General features: G+C 40.2%; 2 protein-coding genes across 3 annotated transcripts; both read left to right on the plus strand.

The window, feature by feature from the left end:
* The first annotated feature begins 1,729 nt into the window (after nucleotides 1-1,729).
* p2ry12 (purinergic receptor P2Y12) lies at nucleotides 1,730-5,826 on the plus strand. The gene is made up of 2 exons (XM_061217959.1): nucleotides 1,730-1,885; nucleotides 2,400-5,826. The coding sequence occupies exon 2, from the start codon at nucleotides 2,428-2,430 to the stop codon at nucleotides 3,505-3,507; it is 1,080 nt and encodes a 359-aa protein (XP_061073943.1). The 5' UTR covers nucleotides 1,730-1,885; nucleotides 2,400-2,427; the 3' UTR covers nucleotides 3,508-5,826.
* A 6,326-nt stretch (nucleotides 5,827-12,152) lies between these two features.
* p2ry13 (purinergic receptor P2Y13) lies at nucleotides 12,153-17,020 on the plus strand. Of its 2 annotated transcripts, none has more exons than XM_061217933.1 (2): nucleotides 12,153-12,375; nucleotides 14,815-17,020. In XM_061217933.1, the coding sequence occupies exons 1-2, from the start codon at nucleotides 12,200-12,202 to the stop codon at nucleotides 15,872-15,874; spliced, it is 1,236 nt and encodes a 411-aa protein (XP_061073917.1). In that variant the 5' UTR covers nucleotides 12,153-12,199; the 3' UTR covers nucleotides 15,875-17,020. The 2 variants fall into 2 exon arrangements, with proteins under 2 accessions (XP_061073917.1, XP_061073918.1); XM_061217934.1 differs by lacking the exon at nucleotides 12,153-12,375 and adding an exon at nucleotides 12,406-12,564.
* The last annotated feature ends 4,622 nt before the right edge of the window (nucleotides 17,021-21,642 follow it).

Consider the following 21,642-nt stretch of genomic DNA (forward strand, 5'->3'; position numbering starts at 1 on the left):
GGTGATCACCAGATGTCACTTTGAGATAGAGCAGCATTACATCTTAATATGCACCCATTACATGGTTAATTCTTTTTTCAGGCACTTCTGGGTAAGATTATTTCTCAGGAGAGTTCCGATGAACAAAAGCTGTGTGTGTGCGTGCATGTGTGTGTGTGTGTCTGTGTGTGGGTGTGTGTTTTAAATTCGTTGGAACTAAGGTTGTTTGAGGCTCACAGACACAGAGGTCATCAGGGGTCAATTATAGGTCACATGTCCAGAATCACTGTTTAGAGGATTTCATGGTCCCCTGAAAACCAACAGTGTGTTGGCCACACACACAGTTCTGACTAACACCTGAAACTATTTCTGAATAAATGCCATAAAGAGTTCTTAGTCTGTATTTTTTCCTGTTTCTGCTTCTTCCGACAGATGTCTCTGACCCGTAACTAAATATAGTATGCTTGAGTCAAGCTCAAGTAATGGAGAGTTATCATGTAAAGAATTTGCAAGTAAGTACCTCTTACAACAGGTACACAACCTGCAATAACGTGTCATCATTAAAAACCCATTGCCTCCCACTCAAACCTCTGCTGAGCAGACCAGACCAGACAAATGACTGCAGTCACTGAATTTTTCCCACTCACGAATGCAGTCCTCACAAAATCCCTCTCACTTTTCCCACAGGTCTAGTGAATGAGTGCCGAGCCAATGAAGACCGTGGGGTGATACAGATCCCAAGACAGAGAGGATGGATGGAGCGAAGGATGACAGCCAGGCAGGGAGCCATGAAAATCAAAAGATGAATGCACTCTAGAGACATGTTGACATGTCTGTTTACACAACAAACACACACACCTGTTTACCAGTAAAGCCATAACAAAAAAAAAAGCATCCACCTTTTCATCTGTCATTTCTGTGAAAGCAAACCCCGCACAGAATGTGGGGCTGTCCATTCATCTTTAAATCTTGATATATTGCTTGGTATATCGGCTCGGCTTTGTCTTGGATAATGTGTACTATTTTGCTTTTGTGTATGGGGTGCCAAATGTAAAATAAAATGTCATGTTTTTCATGTTTTTTTCTCCCATATTCAAATGATTTCTGTATGAGATGTTTTCTTCAAAATTTAGGCTAAATATGTTTTTTCTCAGATTTAACAGACACTATAAATAAACCTTTCATTTTATATTTAACAATTTAATTGACAGATTTCAAAATATATAGGCGAAGTACACTCAGTGAAAAAAACACTTGAGACGAGTGTGCATGAAAATCCCAGGAGATCAGCCATTTCTGAGATACTCAAACCACCCTGCCTGCCACCAACAATCATTCTAGATCAAAGTCACTTACATCACATTTTTTCCCCATCCTCATGGTTGATGTGAACATTAACTGAAGCTCCTGACCCGTGTCTGCATGATTGTATGCATTGGACTGCTACCACACAATTGGCTGATTAGATAATTGCATTAATAAGTAGGTGTAATAAAATAAAAATGGGGGAGAACGGGGAGAACATACAAACAGAGGCCCCGGCCGACCGGGATTCGAACCCAGGACCTCCTTGCTGTGAGGCGGCTGCCCCATACCACATGCTGCAAGCCTTAATTACACAACTTTTTTTTTTTTTTTTTTTTTTCTAATTTTGAAGGCCAAACTTTCACTGCAGAAGTCAAGCAGGAAACGAAAAGCAGAAGGATAGTTTGGCCCCACTCCCCAATGTCTTTGGCGTACATATTCAGAAGGGTAAAATGCACTTTCTTTCATTTCTTCTGGAACTCTTAGTTTATAAAAACCTGGGGTCTCCTCGCTCCTGACAATAGACTCACCAGCACCACGAGGACCAACGGCTATACCGGAGCTTGGGTTCCCACAGTTGCCTTTACCTCACAAGGAGAGAGTAAGTAATGTCACAGATCTACTGAAAAGATGCACTGACCATTATTTAGTTTAATTAGACAGATACATTTGTTCATTTAATAATTATACATAATATGATTTGTGTTTTTATCACTGTGTAGTGATCATAAATCCACACCCTGAAAAATGTATATGGTGTCATATTTTTCTTTGCAGATTTTTGAAGTATGCTGATATCACTAGAGCTACTGCATTTTTGTCAGACAGATTTATACCATGAAATCCTTAAACCTTAAATCTTTCATCCAGCAAGACACCAATGCAGGCTCAACTGGAAGTTATGTGTTGAGATATGGTTAACAATCATTTAGTTGCAATTCCTGAATAGTTCAATTTGTGAATTAATTATTACAAACTGAATACAATTGAAGGTAATAGCCAAGTGGAATCAGGAACTCACTCGGAAGAAGAAATGAACAGCATGCTATTTGACTGTCAGAACTGTTTTTTTGGGATGGGTTCCTGCTAACTCTTGTTTACTCTGCTCTTTTCAGAAATTTCTCCTCACAGAAAGTCTATAAGATGGACAATGTGACAGGATTTTCTGTGGTGATTGTTATTCAGAACATGACCAATCACAGCCAATTGCCTGAAGAGTGTTCCAGAAACAACGTGTTCAAGACGGTGGTATTCCCAGTGCTTTACTCCCTGCTCTTCCTCCTGGGCCTGTCCCTCAACAGCCTGGCCCTGTGGGTCTTCTTCAACATCCCCAGCAAGTCTCACTTCATCATCTACCTGAAGAACATCGTGTTGGCTGATGTCCTGATGACCCTGACCTTCCCGTTCAAGATCCTGTCTGACTCTAACCTGGCGTCCATGCAGCTGCGTGTCTTTGTCTGCCAGGTCTCCTCCGTGGTCTTCTACCTCACCATGTACATCAGCATCCTGTTCTTCGGTCTCATCAGCATCGACCGCTGCCGCAAGACCCTCCGGCCGTTCGCTGGCACCGACCCCACTCGCCTTACCCGTCGCAAGTTCCTCTCAGGAGCGATTTGGTGCTTCATGTTCGCCCTTGGTCTCCCAAACATGATCCTCACCAACCAGACCCCACCCTCCCCTCACTTCAAGTGCAGTAGCCTGAAGAGTGAGCTGGGCCTCAAGTGGCATGAGGTCGTCAACCACGTCTGCCAGATCATCTTCTGGGGCACCCTAGCCACTGTAGTACTGTGCTATATCCTTATTACCAAGGAGCTGTACAACTCCTACACTCGTGCCCACAGCAGCCAGAGTGGGGGAGCGGGGCCAGGGGCCAGGCCAAAGAAGGGCAAGGTGAAGGGAAACGTCTTCCTCGTGCTGGCAGTTTTCTTTGTGTGTTTCGTGCCCTTCCACTTCGCCCGTGTGCCCTACACCATCAGCCAAACGCGGGATCTGTTCGACTGCGCCCTCAAGCTGTTCTTCTTCCACCTGAAGGAGAGCACGCTCTGGCTGTCCGCCCTCAACTCTGTCCTGGACCCGCTCATCTACTTCTTCCTCTGCAAGTCGTTCCGGAGGTCGCTCTTCAGTACCCTGCGGCTGAACCCCAGGCTCCGACAGACACTGCGCATGGTGCGGGCCGATCGCAACACTGGAAGCACCCCCCTGGGTCACCCGTCTGCCCAATAGGAGACAGGGGAGTGGGATCATGCACCGCTGTAATGGATTCTCTTCTGTGCAGTCTCTGAAACTGACAATGACCTCAAGTGCTCTGTCCAACTGAACGTTTAAAAGAACATTTACTTTATTTCTTCCCTGTCAGTAGCAGATGTGAAGCCTATTGAGGTGTGTTTCTAGCACCACCCGAGTGCAGGTGTCTGAAACAGAGCTGAAGGGAATGGTCATAGTAGTACTCCTGTGGTGAGGCAGGCTGTCTGATCTGACAGAGGTGTGCAATACGAGATGAACTATGTGTCACCAAAAGACGATGTAAGTTTACAATTTCTGTAAAAGCTGGAAAGGTAACAAGTCTTGTATTTGGGGAAACGTTCTGTCAAGCTCCTGATTGACATTACAATAGTACATTGTAAAATCAGTATTCAAAAGATACTATAAATGACAGAGTTTCTGGGACATGAGAATAAAATACAGTCTTAGGCACCCTAGACTTTATTATCCATCCATCCATCCATCCATCCATTATCTGAACCCGCTTATCCTGAACAGGGTCGCAGGGGGGCTGGAGCCTATCCCAGCATACATTGGGCGAAAGGCAGGAATACACCCTGGACAGGTCGCCAGTCCATCGCAGGGCACACACACCATTCACTCACACACACACTCATACCTATGGCCAATTTAGACTCTCCAGACTCTTAGTCTTTGGACTGTGGGAGAAAACCGGAGTACCCGGAGGAAACCCACGCAGACACGGGGAGAACATGCAAACTCCGCACAGAGAGGCCCCGGCCGACGGGGATTCAAACCCAGGACCTTCTTGCTGTGAGGCGGCAGTGCTACCCACTGCACCATCCGTGCCGCCAGACTTTATTATATATATGTTTATTTTCGTGTGTGTGTTAGTATAAAAGAACACATTTGAGATTTCCAAATATTCATTTTCCAAAAGATTTAATTTTACAGAGACATTTTTGTATTTAATTAACAAAAGTAACAAATTACTGTAAGCAATTGACTACTTTTTACATAAAAACTTGATCAAGGCTGTCTGAGATCAGAAGCAAGGAGCCAACCGAAGTCTGTAGAAGAACTGTGGCAAGCCTACCACACACACACATGCTTGGAAGAACCTCCCTGCTGATTGTCTTATAGAACTGCAGGACAGCGTTGGCTCAGAGAAGTGATGCAGTTTTAACACCGCAGGCTGGTCACAAAAAATATTGATTTGATTCAGTTTTTAACTATTCTGCCAAATTACTAAAATGCAATGTAAAATGTAATGTTTATTTACTTTCATTGAATTATTTTTGAAAGAATCTTATCTGAACAGAATAGGTACCTTCGACTTTTGCACAGTACTGTATATACTGTATATGCACTCAGTGAGCACTTTATTAGGTATTAGTTTGACTTATTAGGACTGCTACTGCTGTAGCCAATCCACTTCAAGGTTTGACGCGTTGTCTGTTCAGAGATGCTCCTCTGCATACCACTGTTGTGATGTGTGCTTATTTGTGTGGTTACTGTCACCTTCCACTGTCAGCTTTGATCAGTCTTGCCCTTCTCCTCTGATCTCTCTCAGGAGCTTGCCGTTTCTGAGATACTCAAACCACCCTGTCTGAAACCAACAATCATTCTCTTAGTCACTTAGATCACATTTCTTCCCCATTCTGACATGTAGCCTGAAAAACAGCTGAACCTATTGACCCCATCTGCCTGCTTTTATGAATTTAGTTGCTAGCACATGATTGGCTGATTAACTATTAACTATTGCATTAACAAGCTGGTGTGCAGGTCTACCAGGTCTAAAAGTGATCACTGAGTGTGTATTATATACAGACTATTTCTTAATTATTTCTTGATTATTTATTATCCAGCAATTGTGTGGTCTACTTTACTAGGAGCAAAAATAGCTATCCACTGAATTAATTAATTAATGTTTGCATCTCATCATAACCTAGTTGAATCTAACTTTTCTATTGAAGTGCTTTTCGTAACTAAGTGCTTAACCATCTGACTTTGCATTAATGCTTGGACCATTGAACCCACTACTGCTATTTGTTTCACTTAGCATCATCACTGGAACCACTGTAATAAGTTACTCAGAACACTTACTGTGATTACACATTGAGCCTTAAATGGTATGATTTAAAAAAAGCTTCCTGGTCTGTCTCTTTGGTCACAATTATTTCAAGAATATTTTAAATAAATGTATAGTCTCTTTGTATCAATGTTATGATAACCTCCTGTAATGCACTGAAATTGTTGAGAGTTTAGATGAATTGATTAATAAATTAATTTGTTGACCGATTGGTCAATTGATTCATATTAGGTCTGCAGCCATTATTACATGAAGATCGACAATAGGCCGAGTGCAGTGTCTGAATGTTGTTTTTCTTCTTCATTTTATGACGTGAGGGCAATATACTTCTCAACACAGTCAGAAGTATATTGCCAGATAAAGTCCAGAGTATATAGCCAGAGAAGTATATAGCCAGTGATTATCTTTTATTTACTTTGTGTACACAAAAGCGGGGTCAGAGAAACACTTATGATGGCCCCAACCTCAAGAGGTTGCAGTTCCCTGATTTTGCAGTTATACTGAGGAACCAAACCCCATGAATAGACCACATGGATTTCACACACAAACCAGTCAACAACATGTCTGATTCAGTCAAGGAGTCTTACCTAAAACTGGAGTCAAGACAACACCATTGTTGTCCACACCGTACTCCATACGACACAGATGGTTATAATGTGCTGAAATGATTCAGGAAACAAAGAAAAGTAATATATGTTAATACCGTATGCCAATTTACACCCTTTAAAGTATGGTTATATCATGAACGTATTGAGATCTCTGTCAATGGTAGCTCACTCTAGCAGGCAGAGAGGCAGATTGCCTGGAAGTAACTCTGCTAAAGAACAAGTCTTACCTCTGATGGCCAGGAGAGGAACTACAGCCACAAGATATCAGTTGTGTCTGAATCAGCTGAAAGGCCAACTACAAGCTGTACACTCAATTGTAGATGAGTAAGCTGATATTGACATGGACATTAACACCAGGCAGGGATTGGCAGATTTATACTCAATTGCTTCAGTCCAGCAGGTGTCAGTTTACCCCAACATAATAATGATGAAGTTACTACTCCTAGCCTGAATAATACAGTTTTTTACAATCGTTTTCACACTTGTCTCAATACCATGTCCACTTTTTCAAAACACTTAACACATTCACCATATCATTAGACTATGTGAACTAAACTGTGGATATTTTTGCATTGCTTTCATACTAAAGGCATTCAATCACCACTTCTTCCAAAATTCATGAATACCTCTCTCAGTCAGTGTTCACTACCAGCAAATGTTTGTACAAATACAGCAACTTTTGCAGACATTTAGATACTCTGTTCAAAACAGTTAACTTTCAGTTCAAAACCCAATAAAATTCTGAAAAATTCTGAAAAATGAAACTATATGCTTGAAATACATAAGACAGATCATTCTGATTTGAGCAGAAAGTTTATTCAGTTTATTAAATTTTTTTGTTTGCAGCCTTGTTACCATCTATACAAAAGTGATCATACTTGCATTGAAATGTGCATGTATATAGGGAAAATATAGATGTAGTTGTCACTGAAGAGATTTTTCCACTATTACTGCTGTATATGTACTGCTGAAACATCTGGCTGTCATTCCAGTGAACAACCTACCAAGGTGTTTGTTGTTTGTGCCCTGTTACCACATATACAAAAGGGGCCACCTTTGGATTGGCATTTGCATTCTTTAGCCTTGGTGGGGAAAATGGATGCAGCCAGAGGCAGAGGAAGAAGACGTAGCGGAAGAGCATCAACCAAACCAAGTTCAATTGATGTGTATATTACAGCAGTACTGTGATTTCAGAAGTCTCCAGAAAAAGCAGATGTATCAGTGCACATTTGTCTTTGACTCACTACAGGACCCAGCGGTTACCTCACACAGTCACACAGGGGGGAAGGGGAAGAATGTTTACGCCTCAACAGGAGGATACAATAGTTGGGATGGTCATTGTCAATAACAGCATCAGGCTAAGAGAAATATGCAACAACATAATCACAGACAACAACATATTTCCAAACATTGACACTACAACCATTCAGGATGAAACAGTTGTATACTGTCCCCTTTGACAGGAACTCTGAGGGTGTCAAGGAGCTCAGATACCAATATGAAGTTTATGAAGGTATATGTGAAGGTTTAGGACCACCACCCACATGAACAGATGTCACTTCTAGATGCAATGGCTGCTGGGTGTATGGACATAACAGTGGAACACATCCAGGGCTGGAAAAGGCACGCAAAGAGATGTTTTCCTCTGTGTATAGCAAGAGATAACATTTGGAGTGATGTTGATGAAAATCTATAGCCAAATGCAGAGGACAGGATGGATGGGCCAGGCCAACAGTAGACTTCTGATACTGATAGGCAGACAATATATGTGCAAATTACTGTATATAGTGAAAATATTGCTTTTTGGTATGTATTTGTTATTGATTGTAATGTACTTTGAGTAATTGATTGTATTGTATTTTTCTTTTCTGAATTACAGTATATTGCACTGTGAGAACAAATGTCAAAATACTGTAAACCCTTTGAAGAATACTGTTGCTTTTGTGATTTGTTTCTTTATCATATATTGTTTTATGTTACATAGTAAAAATGTGGGATTCTGGGATTCCAATATAGTAAAACATTCATTCATTTACAGTTTACTGTAAATTTACCACACTTAGTCATGACATCTATTGTGAGAGGCAAACCAACAGATCAAAAGTTTCTTTAGCTACTTGGCTTGAAATATTTGTGGATGCAAAAATAGAGGAAAGGGAAACACATAATATATGTATTTAGCAATACTCCAAGTTGTTTGTGTTTTGTAGTTCATTGTACATTGAGTGACAAAGTAGTCTTATGGGAGAAAGCATGCGCTATAGTTATGGCAGCAAGAGTCACTTTTGGGTGAAATATTAAGTGTTTTGGTGGTTGAAGTGCCTTTTGCACCAAAGGTTAACTGATGTGCTCAGGTGTGTGTTTCAAAAGCACACTGTGTGAAGAGTTTTGAAAAAGTGGACATGGTATTGAGACAAGTGTGAAAACGATTGTAAAAAACTGTAATAATAATAATATTACTTATTATTATTATTATTATTATTATTATTAGTTGTAGTAGTAAAGATTTTGGAAAGGAATAATGAAAAGTGTGATTTTCTTTATTTGTTATAATCTGATGTATTTTGTTTTGACCAAAGTCACCGAATGCAGCTTTGTAAAAACAAATATCATATTGTGATAGTTTTCATGTATGTCTACATTTACATTTTAGTCATTTGGCAGATGCTTTTAATCCAAAGCAATTTACAAGTGCATAGGTAATCTTCCACAAGTCAAAGAATCACATCCATAACTAGGAAAATACACATGAAGTGTTGTTCTAAACATATAGTCATCATAAGTGTATTATTATTATTTTTTTTGGGTTAGACAAGAGGGATAGGGATATCAGAAAGGGGGTGGGGGAAATCAGGAGGGAGGACTAAGGTAGAGTTTGAAAAGGTGTGTTTTTAGACTGAATCGAAATAGGGGGAGGGATTCTGCTGTCCTGAGTCATTCCACCACTGAGGAACCAGAACGGAAAACAGGTGTGAACGTGCAGCTCGACCGCCAGGTGCTCGTAGAGAGGGAACCATAAGGTGACCAGAGCTGGCAGACCGGAGTGGTCTAGCTGGGGAGTAGGGAGTGATCAAGGATTGTATGTAAGGTGGGGCAGTCCCCTTAGCAGCCTGAAATGCCAACACTAGGGCCTTGAATCGGATGCGTGCGGCAATAGGAAGCCAGTGGAGGCCAATGAGAAGCGGGGTGACATGAGCCGACCTGGGCTGACTGGTGATCAGGCGGGCTGCAGCATTCTGGACCAACTGGAGGGGCTTGATGGCACAAGCTGGGAGACCGGCTAGGAGGGAGTTGCAGTAATCCAGGCAGGAAATGACGAGCGCCTGGACTAGGAGCTGGGTGGCTTTCTCCGTCAGGAGATGACAGATACTGCGTATATTGTACAGAAAGAACCTGCAGGTTCTGGCAGTGGAGGATACTTGTGGAGCCAAGGTGAGGCAGTTATCAAGAGTCACCCCAAGATTCTTTGCCGTACGGGAGGAGGAAACTACAAAGTCCTCAACAGTCAGTGAGAGGTCGATTGACGGAGAGGACTTAGCAGGGATGTAGAGAAGCTCAGTTTTGGCAAGGTTGAGCTTCAGGTGGTGGGAAGTCATCCACGCAGAGATATCAGCCAAGCAGGCAGAGATCTGTGTGGTGACCTGGGTATCGGGGGGGAACGAAATAAAGAGTTGGGTGTCATTGGTGTAAGAGTGATGAGAAAAGATACGTATGTCTTACCTAAAAACAAATTATTCTGATGCCCGAACCATGAAAAACCATTCTGTATGGTTTCATTTTCATGTCTGAACTGTCAACTCTATCTGTGTATTTTTATTTATTTATTACCCTTTATTATGTATGTAATATGACAGAGTATAGGACAAGTTGCCAATGTAGTTGGGAAATTAAAATCTGACTCACTACTGCCCTCTGAAGGATATTTCAGTATGTTACGTACAACACATGCACTGTTGTATGTATATATATATATAATTCATCTGAATTGAAAATAATTAGGCTTTTGTCCAATATTCCCAGTTTAATTAGTTTTGTTAAAGACTTTTGGGAAGGGAAATCAGTAAAATGAAGTTACTATTTAAATGAATATGAAATGATTTATCCATGGGTGATAATTAAATATATTTTTCCTACAGGTTGCTATCTTATCGCAGTCAATTATGTTAGATGATGTGGGAAATAATGACAATTCAAATAAAAGATTTAATAATATGGGTTTTGCTACCACACAATTGGGCATCTATAAATATCAGAAACTATAACAGCTTCAGACAGTGGTCACTGGTCTGGCTTTAAATTAGGTAAATTCTGGACATTTTTATATATTTTCAGATATCCATCATATTTTCTCTATCTGACCTAAAATCTAGTTCATTGGTTCTGTGTTCATTTGCCATGTGTAATCTCTGTTAAAGGCTGGCATAACAAAACTAAGATTATCTTCCTTACATTGAATTACTTTTAGTGTAACCATAATACAACCCAATATAATGAACAACTGAATATAAGTACGAGCAGGCAAAATGTAGGGTAAGGTTCTTCTGTGGCATATGCAGCAGTCGATAGCTACAGTTGAATTGTGATTAGGGGTAATAGTTACACTGTTTGCAAATTACTTAAGTAATTTAATTATGATTCCCTGGGATTGGGTAACAAGTAGTCCTGTAGTCTGCCTGCACCCACTCTACTGTGTTGGACTACAGGGAAGAAGGAAGTACCAATGTGCAGGGCAGTATCTGATGAACCGGACATTATACCAATGTGCATGCAAAACTGTGGGAAAGGGAAAAAAAAAACAGGTAAACTGAGGTCAGCTATAACAAAATCTGGTTTCCAAGAACTGACTCCTTCCTATAGTTTGACATCACGATTTCAACAGCATAAAATAACCATTATTGTGTTAACTTCCTGAAATATTTGTTTTAAAATTCTGATGTGTTTCAATCATATATTTGGGTCAAGTACTGAGGCGAGCCCTTAAATGAAAATGTTTGTAGCTGCTGCTTTAAAATGGAGCTGTAAATACAACTGGGGGGCCTGTAGTGTAGTGGTTAAGGTAAATGACTGGGACACGCAAGGTATGGGGTTCTCATCCCAGTGTAGCCACAATAAGATTCACCCAGCCATTGGGCCCTTAACCCTACATTGCTCCAGGGTAGGATTGTTTCCTGCTTAGTCTACTCAACTGTACATTGCTCTGGATAAGAGCATCTGCTAAATGCCAATATGTAATGCAATGTAATGCAAATAATTGGCAAACAGGGCTCATTTTAATGTGCTGAATGTGCCAAGGTTTATAAAATATCCAGCCTCATATTGCAAGTTTGTAACATTTTATCTATTGACAGAGGATTGTATCAGTTTGAGTTTTGACATCACTGTCAAAGTCTGAAAATGTGCCGAAAATTTCAGCATTAGAAATGCATATCTGAGATGGTCTTATTTTTTATATATTATGAGTTATTTGCGTACTGCATGCCACTTCCTCATTATGTGCTGCTCCCTTTCTGTTCAACTTTTTGTCAGTGTCTTTCCAGATAAATATGCAGGCTGATGGAAAGGCCTGTTACCTTCTGAAAAAAGGTAACAGGTACATCATGGAGAAAGATAAGGGTGCAAGAATCAGCTGAGATGGTGAAGACTATCTTAGCTGTTTCTTGTTCCCTTGCTTTTTCACAGGCTGTGAACAATTCTTTGCAAAGATGCATGCATGCAACAATGAGAAACTATCAGAAACTGTCAGATGAGAAACTATCATGCAAAATTTGGTCAACCACACATTGGCATCATGTTATCATGAAGCACAGACATAGAAACTGTGATAAAAGGAAGTGCAGCCCACCACACACTGGTGGAACGGAAAGATACCAAATTTGCACACACACATTCACTGAAAAACAGGCTTTACAGGCTTTAGGGAATTTCATATCCATATTTAACTGACCAGTAAAGTACCGCATGATAGGACTTCAACAGAAATTTGGGCTGAATCATGCACTTTCATATTCACACTATTTCAAGTAATGTGTACCAGAACAAGGACAGGACCACAGAACTTGATTTGGTGCAGGCGAAGGAAGCTGAGAAAGAGTACAACATACCATATTCAACACATCGATTTGGTGTTTTGTACACAGTAACAAAACCGGAACTTGAGCAACACCACAGGTACCCTCTATATTGAAGTACTTCTCTCTCTCTCTCTCACACACACTCTCTTTCCCTCCCTCACACACACACACACACACACACACACAGCTGTGCGGTCAATAAGGGTTATAAGGAAGAGGACATACTTTGTATCTGTCAGAAAAAGAAACCCTGAGCTGGACCTTTCTGATCTGTACAGAAACACTGGTGAGTCTGTTTCTCCTGTCTATTCACTTTACTAAAAATTACCATTGAATACATATTATTTTCCATGAATGTTCAATTATATAAGCATATGTTAAATGATAATTTAGCATATTATATTATTATATAACATAAAATACATGAGTTAGTGTCACTTTCATACAAGTTGAATTCTTCATATACTGTGCAGTAATTGATTGCAGATTATTCATGTGTGAATATGGAAGTGTAATACACACTCAGTGAGCACTTTATTAGCTAGACCTGTACCAGCTTGTTAATCCAAATATTGAATCAGTCAATCATGTGGCAGCCGCTAAATGCAAAAAAGCATGCAGATGTGGTCAAGAGGTTCAGCTGTTTTTCAGACCAAATGTCAGAATGGGGAAGAGATGTGATCTAAATTACTTTGACCGTGGAATAAGTATTAGTGCCAGGTAGGGTGGTTTGAGTATCTCAGAAACTGCTATTCTCCTGGAAGCAGAAGACTTAATAAACACCAAATAAAGTGCTCACTGTGTGCAGATATATTGAGCATGTGTAACATGTAAAACATGCAAAAGACTATACATTATGCCCTGAGGTTTCATGTGGATATGTTTGGTATACATTAATTTCTAAAGGAGTAGGGGAACACAGTAAAATGTCCAGTGTTAATTTAAGTCTAACAGAGTACATATGAGTCTAATCCAGTTGATTTATCACTGAACATTTTACTGTGAATTAAATATTCGATTAATTTCCATCCTTGTTTTAATTATCAGCCTTATTTTACACTTATTAATGGATTTTGTGTTCTTGAAACCATTCATACAATGATTTTTTGTTAATTGCCGAGTTAAAAGAAAAGCTAAATTAATTTGTTTCAAAACAATTACTTAAATTCATACACTACTGAGGGGTGGCCTGTAGCGTAGTGGTTAAGGTAATTGACTGGGACACGCAAGGTCGGTGGTTCTAATCCCAGTGTAGCCACAATAAGATCCGCACGGGCGTTGGGCCCCTGAGCAAGGCCCCTAACCCTGCATTGCTCCAGGGGAGGATTGGCTCCTGCTTAGTCTAATCAACTGTATGTTGCTCCAGATAAGAGCATCTGCCAAATGCCAATAATGTAATGTAATACATTAAAGAGCCCACGCTCTTAAATGTATGGATTTTTAAATTAAGGCTATTTTTAATTGTGTGTTTCTAGCTTCAATATTTGTAGCTTCAATATTTCAGTCTAGATGTAGATGTAGAAATAAAATGATGCAAAATAAGAATTCTGATTCTGATTCTGATTTTCAGAAAGTTTTATAAGCTTTGGTAGACAAGATATTTGCCATTAAAACTGCATCACTTCTTTTGGAAAATGAATATTTGGAAATCTCAAATGTGTTCTTTTATACTAACACACACACAAAATAAACATATATAGTAAAGTCTAGGGTGCATAAGACTTCTGCACAGTACTGTATATCTATGGAAAGTACTGTACTGTATATATCAGCAGTGTTCCAATGGTAACCAATCTCTCCTCATCCTACCTTTACAACAAACTCTAAATTCAATCACAGAGTAAATCGTTTCTGTATCTTAACATTGGAAAATATATACAGTAGATGTGTTTCAAACAACTTTTCAGAAAACACGCAGTGTTTAATAAACGGTGTCTATGAAAAGTGTATGTGTCCCTACTATACAGTTGAAGTAAACAGACTTCTGTGCTTTCTATAGTATTGTATGTATGTAATGTAATGTATCTGGCAGACAGGCCAATAGCCTTAAAGAACACAGTTAAGTGAACTTAACTTGATGAATGAGTTTGCTTTCCAGACTGACTTAAACTGTGCTTCTCACTCTCATTTGATCAACAAAAGAAAAGAGAAACACAGCAAAGAGAACACAGAAAAAAGTATTTTTCTGCTCTTTTCCTAGACTAAGCTATGTACGGTACATGTTTAACTAAGTAGCAGGTGCTTGGCTGTGCCAGGGACACAGATGTATTATCTATGCATTGCCAGCCAGTCTATTTGACAATAAGGTGCAGTCAGCAATCCTGTCAGTGGAGATCTGATGTGCAATGAGAGTCTGTTTAACATGGCTTGACACTGCGTCTGCTTGTGCATGTTGACTGTAATACAGGAATACAGCCGTCATAAAGCTGAACCACCAGGGCCTGCCGGCACAGCTGTCCACAACGCAAGCATATGCACATCACAGGACTGTGTCTTTGAAGGATTTCCTACATCTTCCATTTTGTTTTTCTCTCAGGGTCATGGCCAGCATGAACGTGAGCCAGGGGAACTCGTCCAAGTGTGATTTTGACAAAAGCGTGATTTCGGTGGTTTTCCCCTGCCTGTACAGCCTGCTCTTCCTGGCAGCCCTGGTGCTCAACCTCCTGGCCGCCTGGATCTTCTTCCAGATTCCCAGCACCTCTACCTTCCTGGTGTACCTGAAGAATGTGGTGGCAGCGGACCTGCTCATGACGTTCACTGTGCTGGTGAAGGTGCTGAATGACTTGGGCGTGGGCTCCTGGCGGCTCAGGGCCTTCTACTGCCGCTACTCCGCCGTGCTCTTCTACGCCACCATGTACATCAGCATCCTGCTGCTGGGCCTCATCAGCCTCGACCGCTACCTGAAGATCGTCCACCCCCTGGGGAAGTCCGTCCTGCAGAAGGTAGGCTTCGGCCAGGGCCTGAGTGCCGCCGTGTGGGTAGTCATGTTCTCGCTGGCGCTGCCCAACACGGTTCTGAGCAACAAGGAGCCGATCCAATCCTCAAAGCTCAATTGCATGGACATGAAGAACAAGGCGGGCCTGGAATGGCACGAGGGGTTCAACTATTTCTGCCAGGTTTTGTTCTGGTGCACGCTGGTCCTGATGGTGTTCTGCTACACGTTCATCAGCAGGAAGGTTTATGAGTCCATCAGGGCCTCTCGCAGCAGCTCCAGTACCAGGACCAGACAGACCAAAGCCAAGGTGTTCATTGTGGTGGTGGTGTTCTTCATCTGCTTTGCGCCTTTCCACTTTGTCCGTGTGCCCTACACGCTCACTCAGACACGCAATGCCAACTCCTGCTGGGTGAAGTATCAGCTCTACATCGCCAAGAAGACGGCGCTCTGGCTCTGTGCCACAAACATATGCTTGGACCCACTCATCTACATCTTCCTGTGCAGGATGTTCCGCAGGAAGCTGACTGCCACTCTTAGGCGTAAACCACTCCCCCTGGGCAGTGCAGAGTACCCGACAGAAACTTCCACCAGACTGGAAATGTCTTCTGTGGTGCATAATAAGCATATCGCAACAGAAGTAGAAAGAAACATAAATGACTAAAACTGAAATCCATACAAAAGATTGTCAACAACAAAAACAGTCTTAGAACATTAGGACACATGTTGTAAAACATTTCTGTTGAGATTTCAGAAAAAGTTCCAATAACATAAACATTTAATAACATTCCCTGATGGTTATCATTTAGCCATGAGAGGAACATACTGTCGATAATATACGTATAATTTTCAGGATGTTATTTTCAGAAAATGTAATTGAAAGAACAAAATTGTTCACAAGAATTGTATTGGATAAAATGAATATGGATTACAATACACATTTCTTTTACTGACATAACCAAAATGACTGACATTTTGAAACAATTCCTGCATTGTCCCGAGTGACTTGAGCAACATCTGTGAAACTAGACTGAGGTCAGCCATGACCAGTTTCTTTCAGAGCTGGTTCCTAGATAACACATTACATACCATGTTACACATTTTCTTAAGATGCCATTGCTCTGTAATATCCTGGATTATATGGAAAGGCCACATCACCACTCCCATTCAAAATAAAGTGATAAAGTACTCTCACAGAGACTGAGAGTGACTGGCTGAAGTGGTCATCCACACGAGAAACGGAAACACTCCACACACCTGTTGCTGTTCTCCTGAGTGAGGTACTTTACCTTAGCTTGTCTAGCTCTTTAAATTAATGAATTCATTCCAAATTCCACACCATGGTGTGAGAATTGTAGACAGCAGTGTATACAGTAGATGTATGTGTGTACTATCTACATCCCCAGCAGTGTGTGGACTGATCTTGATATATCGTCACCATTTGTAATATGCCTACGAAACATTGGCTTAAAATGCAGACAATCTGTTCTATAAGTGTAAAAAGATATGTTCCGTATATTTCAGATCAATATATTGTTACCGTTTTCTCATTTTATCATATGCTTTAGTATGCTTTGCCTAAGATTTTCTCACAACCTGAATATACAATAACATAGATGAAAGTAAATCAACATATAGTACAATATGCCAAAAAAAAATGTTTACTGTGAAATACTCTTTTAAACATGTACTCGAAGATATTTCTTGTGTGTATTAAAGGACTGATGTGGCCCAATTTGGATGCGAATTGAGCCTTCTGGTTCTTTTGTGTGTGGAAGTCAGTCCACATCTTCATTAAAGTTTAATTTTACTTGAAGGTTCCCCTTTTTTTCTACACTGGAAAGAGGTCCCATACAGAAAGGCATTCCGAAATATTGACATTTCCGAGTTGTAGCTGTATGACAGGAAAAGGGTTTTTGATGACTCAGGCTTAAGAAAAAGTATGGCTCAGGTTCCTCTTGAGCCTGTCATCAAAATCATTTTCGCTGACTCATTCTCGAGAAGATCCATGCACCACACTTTTTCATTCACTTCTTACAGTTTTTTACAATCATTTTCACACTTGTCTCAATACCATGTCCACTTTTTCAAAACACCATATCATTAGACTATGTGAACTAAACTGTGGATATTTTTGCATTGCTTTCATACTAAAGGCATTCAATCACCACTTCTTCCAAAATTCATGAATACCTCTCTCCTTTCTCTTTTTATTGCACCAGTGGGGCAGCATAGCCACTTCTGCTGGTGCAGGCAGACTGCTACCTGACCAGAGGAGTACCTTTAGTGAGCTCTGAAGTGGGAAACACTGCTGACAGAAGCCTTCTCTACTGGTTGATATTTTAATGTAATTATGCATCTTTCAAGCTTAGTCATACTGAAAGTAGCTGACAGGAGAGAAGCATGTCTGGAACGAGACAGAGGAACCAAGTGCAGCCCAGAACAGCCCAATAGCAGGCAAGGGTTGAATAAAGACAGGAACAAAACAGATAAGCAAGTTTGTAATTACAGTTTTTTGCAATCGTTTTCACACTTGTCTCAATACCATGTCCACTTTTTCAAAACTCTTCACACAGTGTGCTTTTGAAACACGCACCTGAGCACATCACTTAACTTTTGGTGCAAAATGCACTTCAACCACCAAAACACTAAATATTTCACACAAAAGTGACTCATGCTGCCATAACTATAGCATATGCTTTCTCCCACAAGACTACTTTGTCACTCAATGTTCAATGAACTACAAAACACAAACAACTTGGAGCATTGCTAAATACACATATTATGTGTTTCCCTTTCCTCTATTTTTGCATCCACAAATATTGCAAGCCAAGCAGCTAAAGAAACTTTTGATCTGTTGGTTTGCCTCTCACAATAGATGTCATGACTGAGTGTGGTAAATTTACAGTAAACTGTAAATTAATTAATGTTTTACTATATTGGAAACGGACGGTGCAGTGGGTAGCACTGCCGCCTCACAGCAAGGAGGTCCTGGGTTCGAATCCCCGTCGGCCGGGGCCTCTCTGTGCGGAGTTTGCATGTTCTCCCCGTGTCTGCGTGGGTTTCCTCCGGGTACTCCGGTTTCCTCCCACAGTCCAAAGACATGCACGTTAGGCTGATTGGAGAGTCTAAATTGCCCATAGTTATGAGTGTGTGAGTGAATGGTGTGTGTGCCCTGCGATGGACTGGCGACCCGTCCAGGGTGTATTCCTGCCTTTCGCCCAATGTATGCTGGGATAGGCTCCAGCCCCCCTGCGACCCTGTTCAGGATAAGCGGGTTCAGATAATGGATGGATGGATATTGGAAACCCAGAATATCAATTTTTATTGTGTAATGTAAAACAATATATGATAAAGAAACAAATCACAAAAGCAACAATATTCTTCAGAGGGTTTACAGTATTTTGACGGTTGTTCTCACAGTGCAATATACTGTAATTCAGAAAATAAATAAATACAAATACATCCCAAAAACCAATATTTTCACTATATACAGTAATTCGCACATATATTGTCTGCCTATCAGTATCAGAAGTCTACTGTTGGCCTGGCCCATCCATCCTGTCCTCTGCATTTGGCCATAGATTTTCATCAACATCACTCCGAATGTTATCTCTTGCTATACACCGAGGAAAACATCTCTTTGCATGCCTTATCCAGCCCTGGATGTGTTCCACTGTTATGTCCATACACCCAGCAGCCATTGCATCTAGAAGTGACATCTGTTCATGTAGGAGGTGGTCCTAAACCTTCACATATACCTTCATAAACTTCATATTGGTACCTGAGTTCCTTGACACCCTCAGAGTTCCTGTCAAAGGGGACAGTGTACAACTGTTTCATCCTGATCTGATGTTTCTGTAGCACTCTTGAAATGGTTGTAGTGCTTACACTGTCAATGTTTGGAAATATGTTCTTGTCTGCGATTATGTTGTTGCTCTATTTCTCTTAGCCTGATGCTGTTGTTGACAATGACCATCCCAACTATTGTATCCTCCTGTTGAGGCGTAAACATTATTCCCCTTCCCCCTGTGTGACTGTGTGAGGTAACTGCTGGGTCCTGTAGTGAGTCAAAGACAAATGTGCACTGATACATCTGCTTTTTCTGGAGACTTCTCAAATCACAGTACTTCTGTAATATACACATCAATTGAACTCCTTCAGTCAGAATGCTGTAAATACTGTATAGTACCTGTTGGTTTGTCTGAAAATCCTCACTATTGAAGCCACTGTGGATCTAGGCAAGTTTGGTTGAACCCTCAACCTGCTTCCCTCAGGGACAGACCATGATTTATCACATGATCAATGACTGTGGCTCTGATTTCATCAGACACAACTGTTTTTGCTCTTCCACGTCTTCTTCCTCTACCTCTGGTTGCATCCATTTTCCCCACCAAGGCTAAAGAATGCAAATGCCAATCCAAAGGTGGCCCCTTTTGTATATGTGGTAACGGGGCACAAACAACAAACACCTGGGTAGGTTGTTCACTGAAATGACAGCCAGGTGTTTCAACAGTACATATACAGCAGTAATAGTGGAAAAATCTCTTCAGTGACAACTACATCTATATTTACCCTATATACATGCACATTTCAATGCAAGTATGATCACTTTTGTATGGTAAAAGAGGTAACAAGGCTGCAAACAAAATGCAGCATATTTCCTTCCACAATTATCAGAATTTTATTGGGTTTTGAACTGAAAGTTAACTGTTTTGAACAGAGTATCTAAATGTCTGAAAAATTTGCTGTATTTGTACAAACATTTGCTGGTAGTGAACACTGACTGAGAGAGGTATTCATGAATTTTGGAAGAAGTGGTGATTGAATGCCTTTAGTATGAAAGCAATGCAAAAATGTCCACAGTTTAGTTCACATAGTCTAATGATATAGTGAATGTGTTAAGTGTTTTGAAAAAAAAACTGTAACACATTCACCATATCATTAGACTGTGTGAACTAAACTGTGGATATTTTTGCATTGCTTTCATACTAAAGATGTCACTTCTAGATGCAATGGCTGCTGGGTGTATGGACATAACAGTGGAACACATCCAGGGCTGGATAAGGCACGCAAAGAGATGTTTTACTCGGTGTATAGTAAGAGATAACATTCGGAGTGATGTTGATGGAAATCTATGGCCAAATGCAGAGGACAGGCCAAATGTTGGCCATGCCAACAGTAGACTTCTGATACTGATAGGCAGACAATATATGTGCAAATTACTGTATATAGTGAAAATATTGCTTTTTGGTATGTATTTGTTTTGTATTGATTGTAATGTATTTTGAGTAATTGATTGTATTGTATTTTTCTTTTCTGAATTACAGTATATTGCACTGTGAGAACAAATGTCAAAATACTGAAAACACTCTGAAGAATACTGTTGCTTTTGTGATTTGTTTCTTTATCATATATTGTTTTACATTACACAGTAAAAATGTTATTATGGGTTTCCAATATAGTAAAACATTCATTCATTTACAGTTTACTGTAAATTTACCACAATTAGTCATGACATCTATTGTGAGAGGCAAACCAACAGATCAAAAGTTTCTTTAGCTGTTTGGCTTGAAATATTTGTGAATGCAAAAATAGAGGAAAGGGAAACACATAATATGTGTGTTTAGCAATGCTCCAAGTTGTTTGTGTTTTGTAGTTCATTGAACATTGAGTGACAAAGTAGTCTTATGGGAGAAAGCATATGCTATAGTTATGGCAGCATGAGTCACTTTTGTGTGAAATATTACAGTTTTTTTACAATCGTTTTCACACTTGTCTCAATACCATGTCCACTTTTTCAAAACACAACACATTCACCATATCATTAGACTATGTGAACTAAACTGTGGATATTTTTGCATTGCTTTCATACTAAAGGCATTCAATCACCACTTCTTCCAAAATTCATGAATACCTCTCTCAGTCACTGTTCACTACCAGCAAATGTTTGTAGAAATACAAAAGTTTTCAGACATTTAGATACTCTGTTCAAAACAGTTAACTTTCAGTTCAAATTCTGATCATTGTGGAAGGGAATATGCTGTATTTTGGCAGATAAATGAAACTATATGCTTGAAATACGAAAGACATATCATTCTGATTTGAGCAGAAAGTATATTCAGTTTATTCAAATTTTTGTTACCATCTATACAAAAGTGATCATACTTGCATTGAAATGTGCATGTATATAGGGTAAATATAGATGTAGTTGTCACTGAAGAGATTTTTCCACTATTACTGCTGTATATGTACTGTTGAAACACCTGGCTGTCATTTCAGTGAACAACCTACCCAGGTGTTTGTTGTTTGTGCCCCGTTACCACATATACAAAAGGGGCCACCTTTGGATTGGCATTTGCATTCTTTAGCCTTGGTGGGGAAAATGGATGCAGCCAGAGGTAGAGGAAGAAGACGTTGTGGAAGAGCAAA

This window comes from Conger conger, chromosome 13, assembly GCF_963514075.1.
Source record: "Conger conger chromosome 13, fConCon1.1, whole genome shotgun sequence".
In the NCBI taxonomy this organism is placed as follows: domain Eukaryota; kingdom Metazoa; phylum Chordata; class Actinopteri; order Anguilliformes; family Congridae; genus Conger; species Conger conger.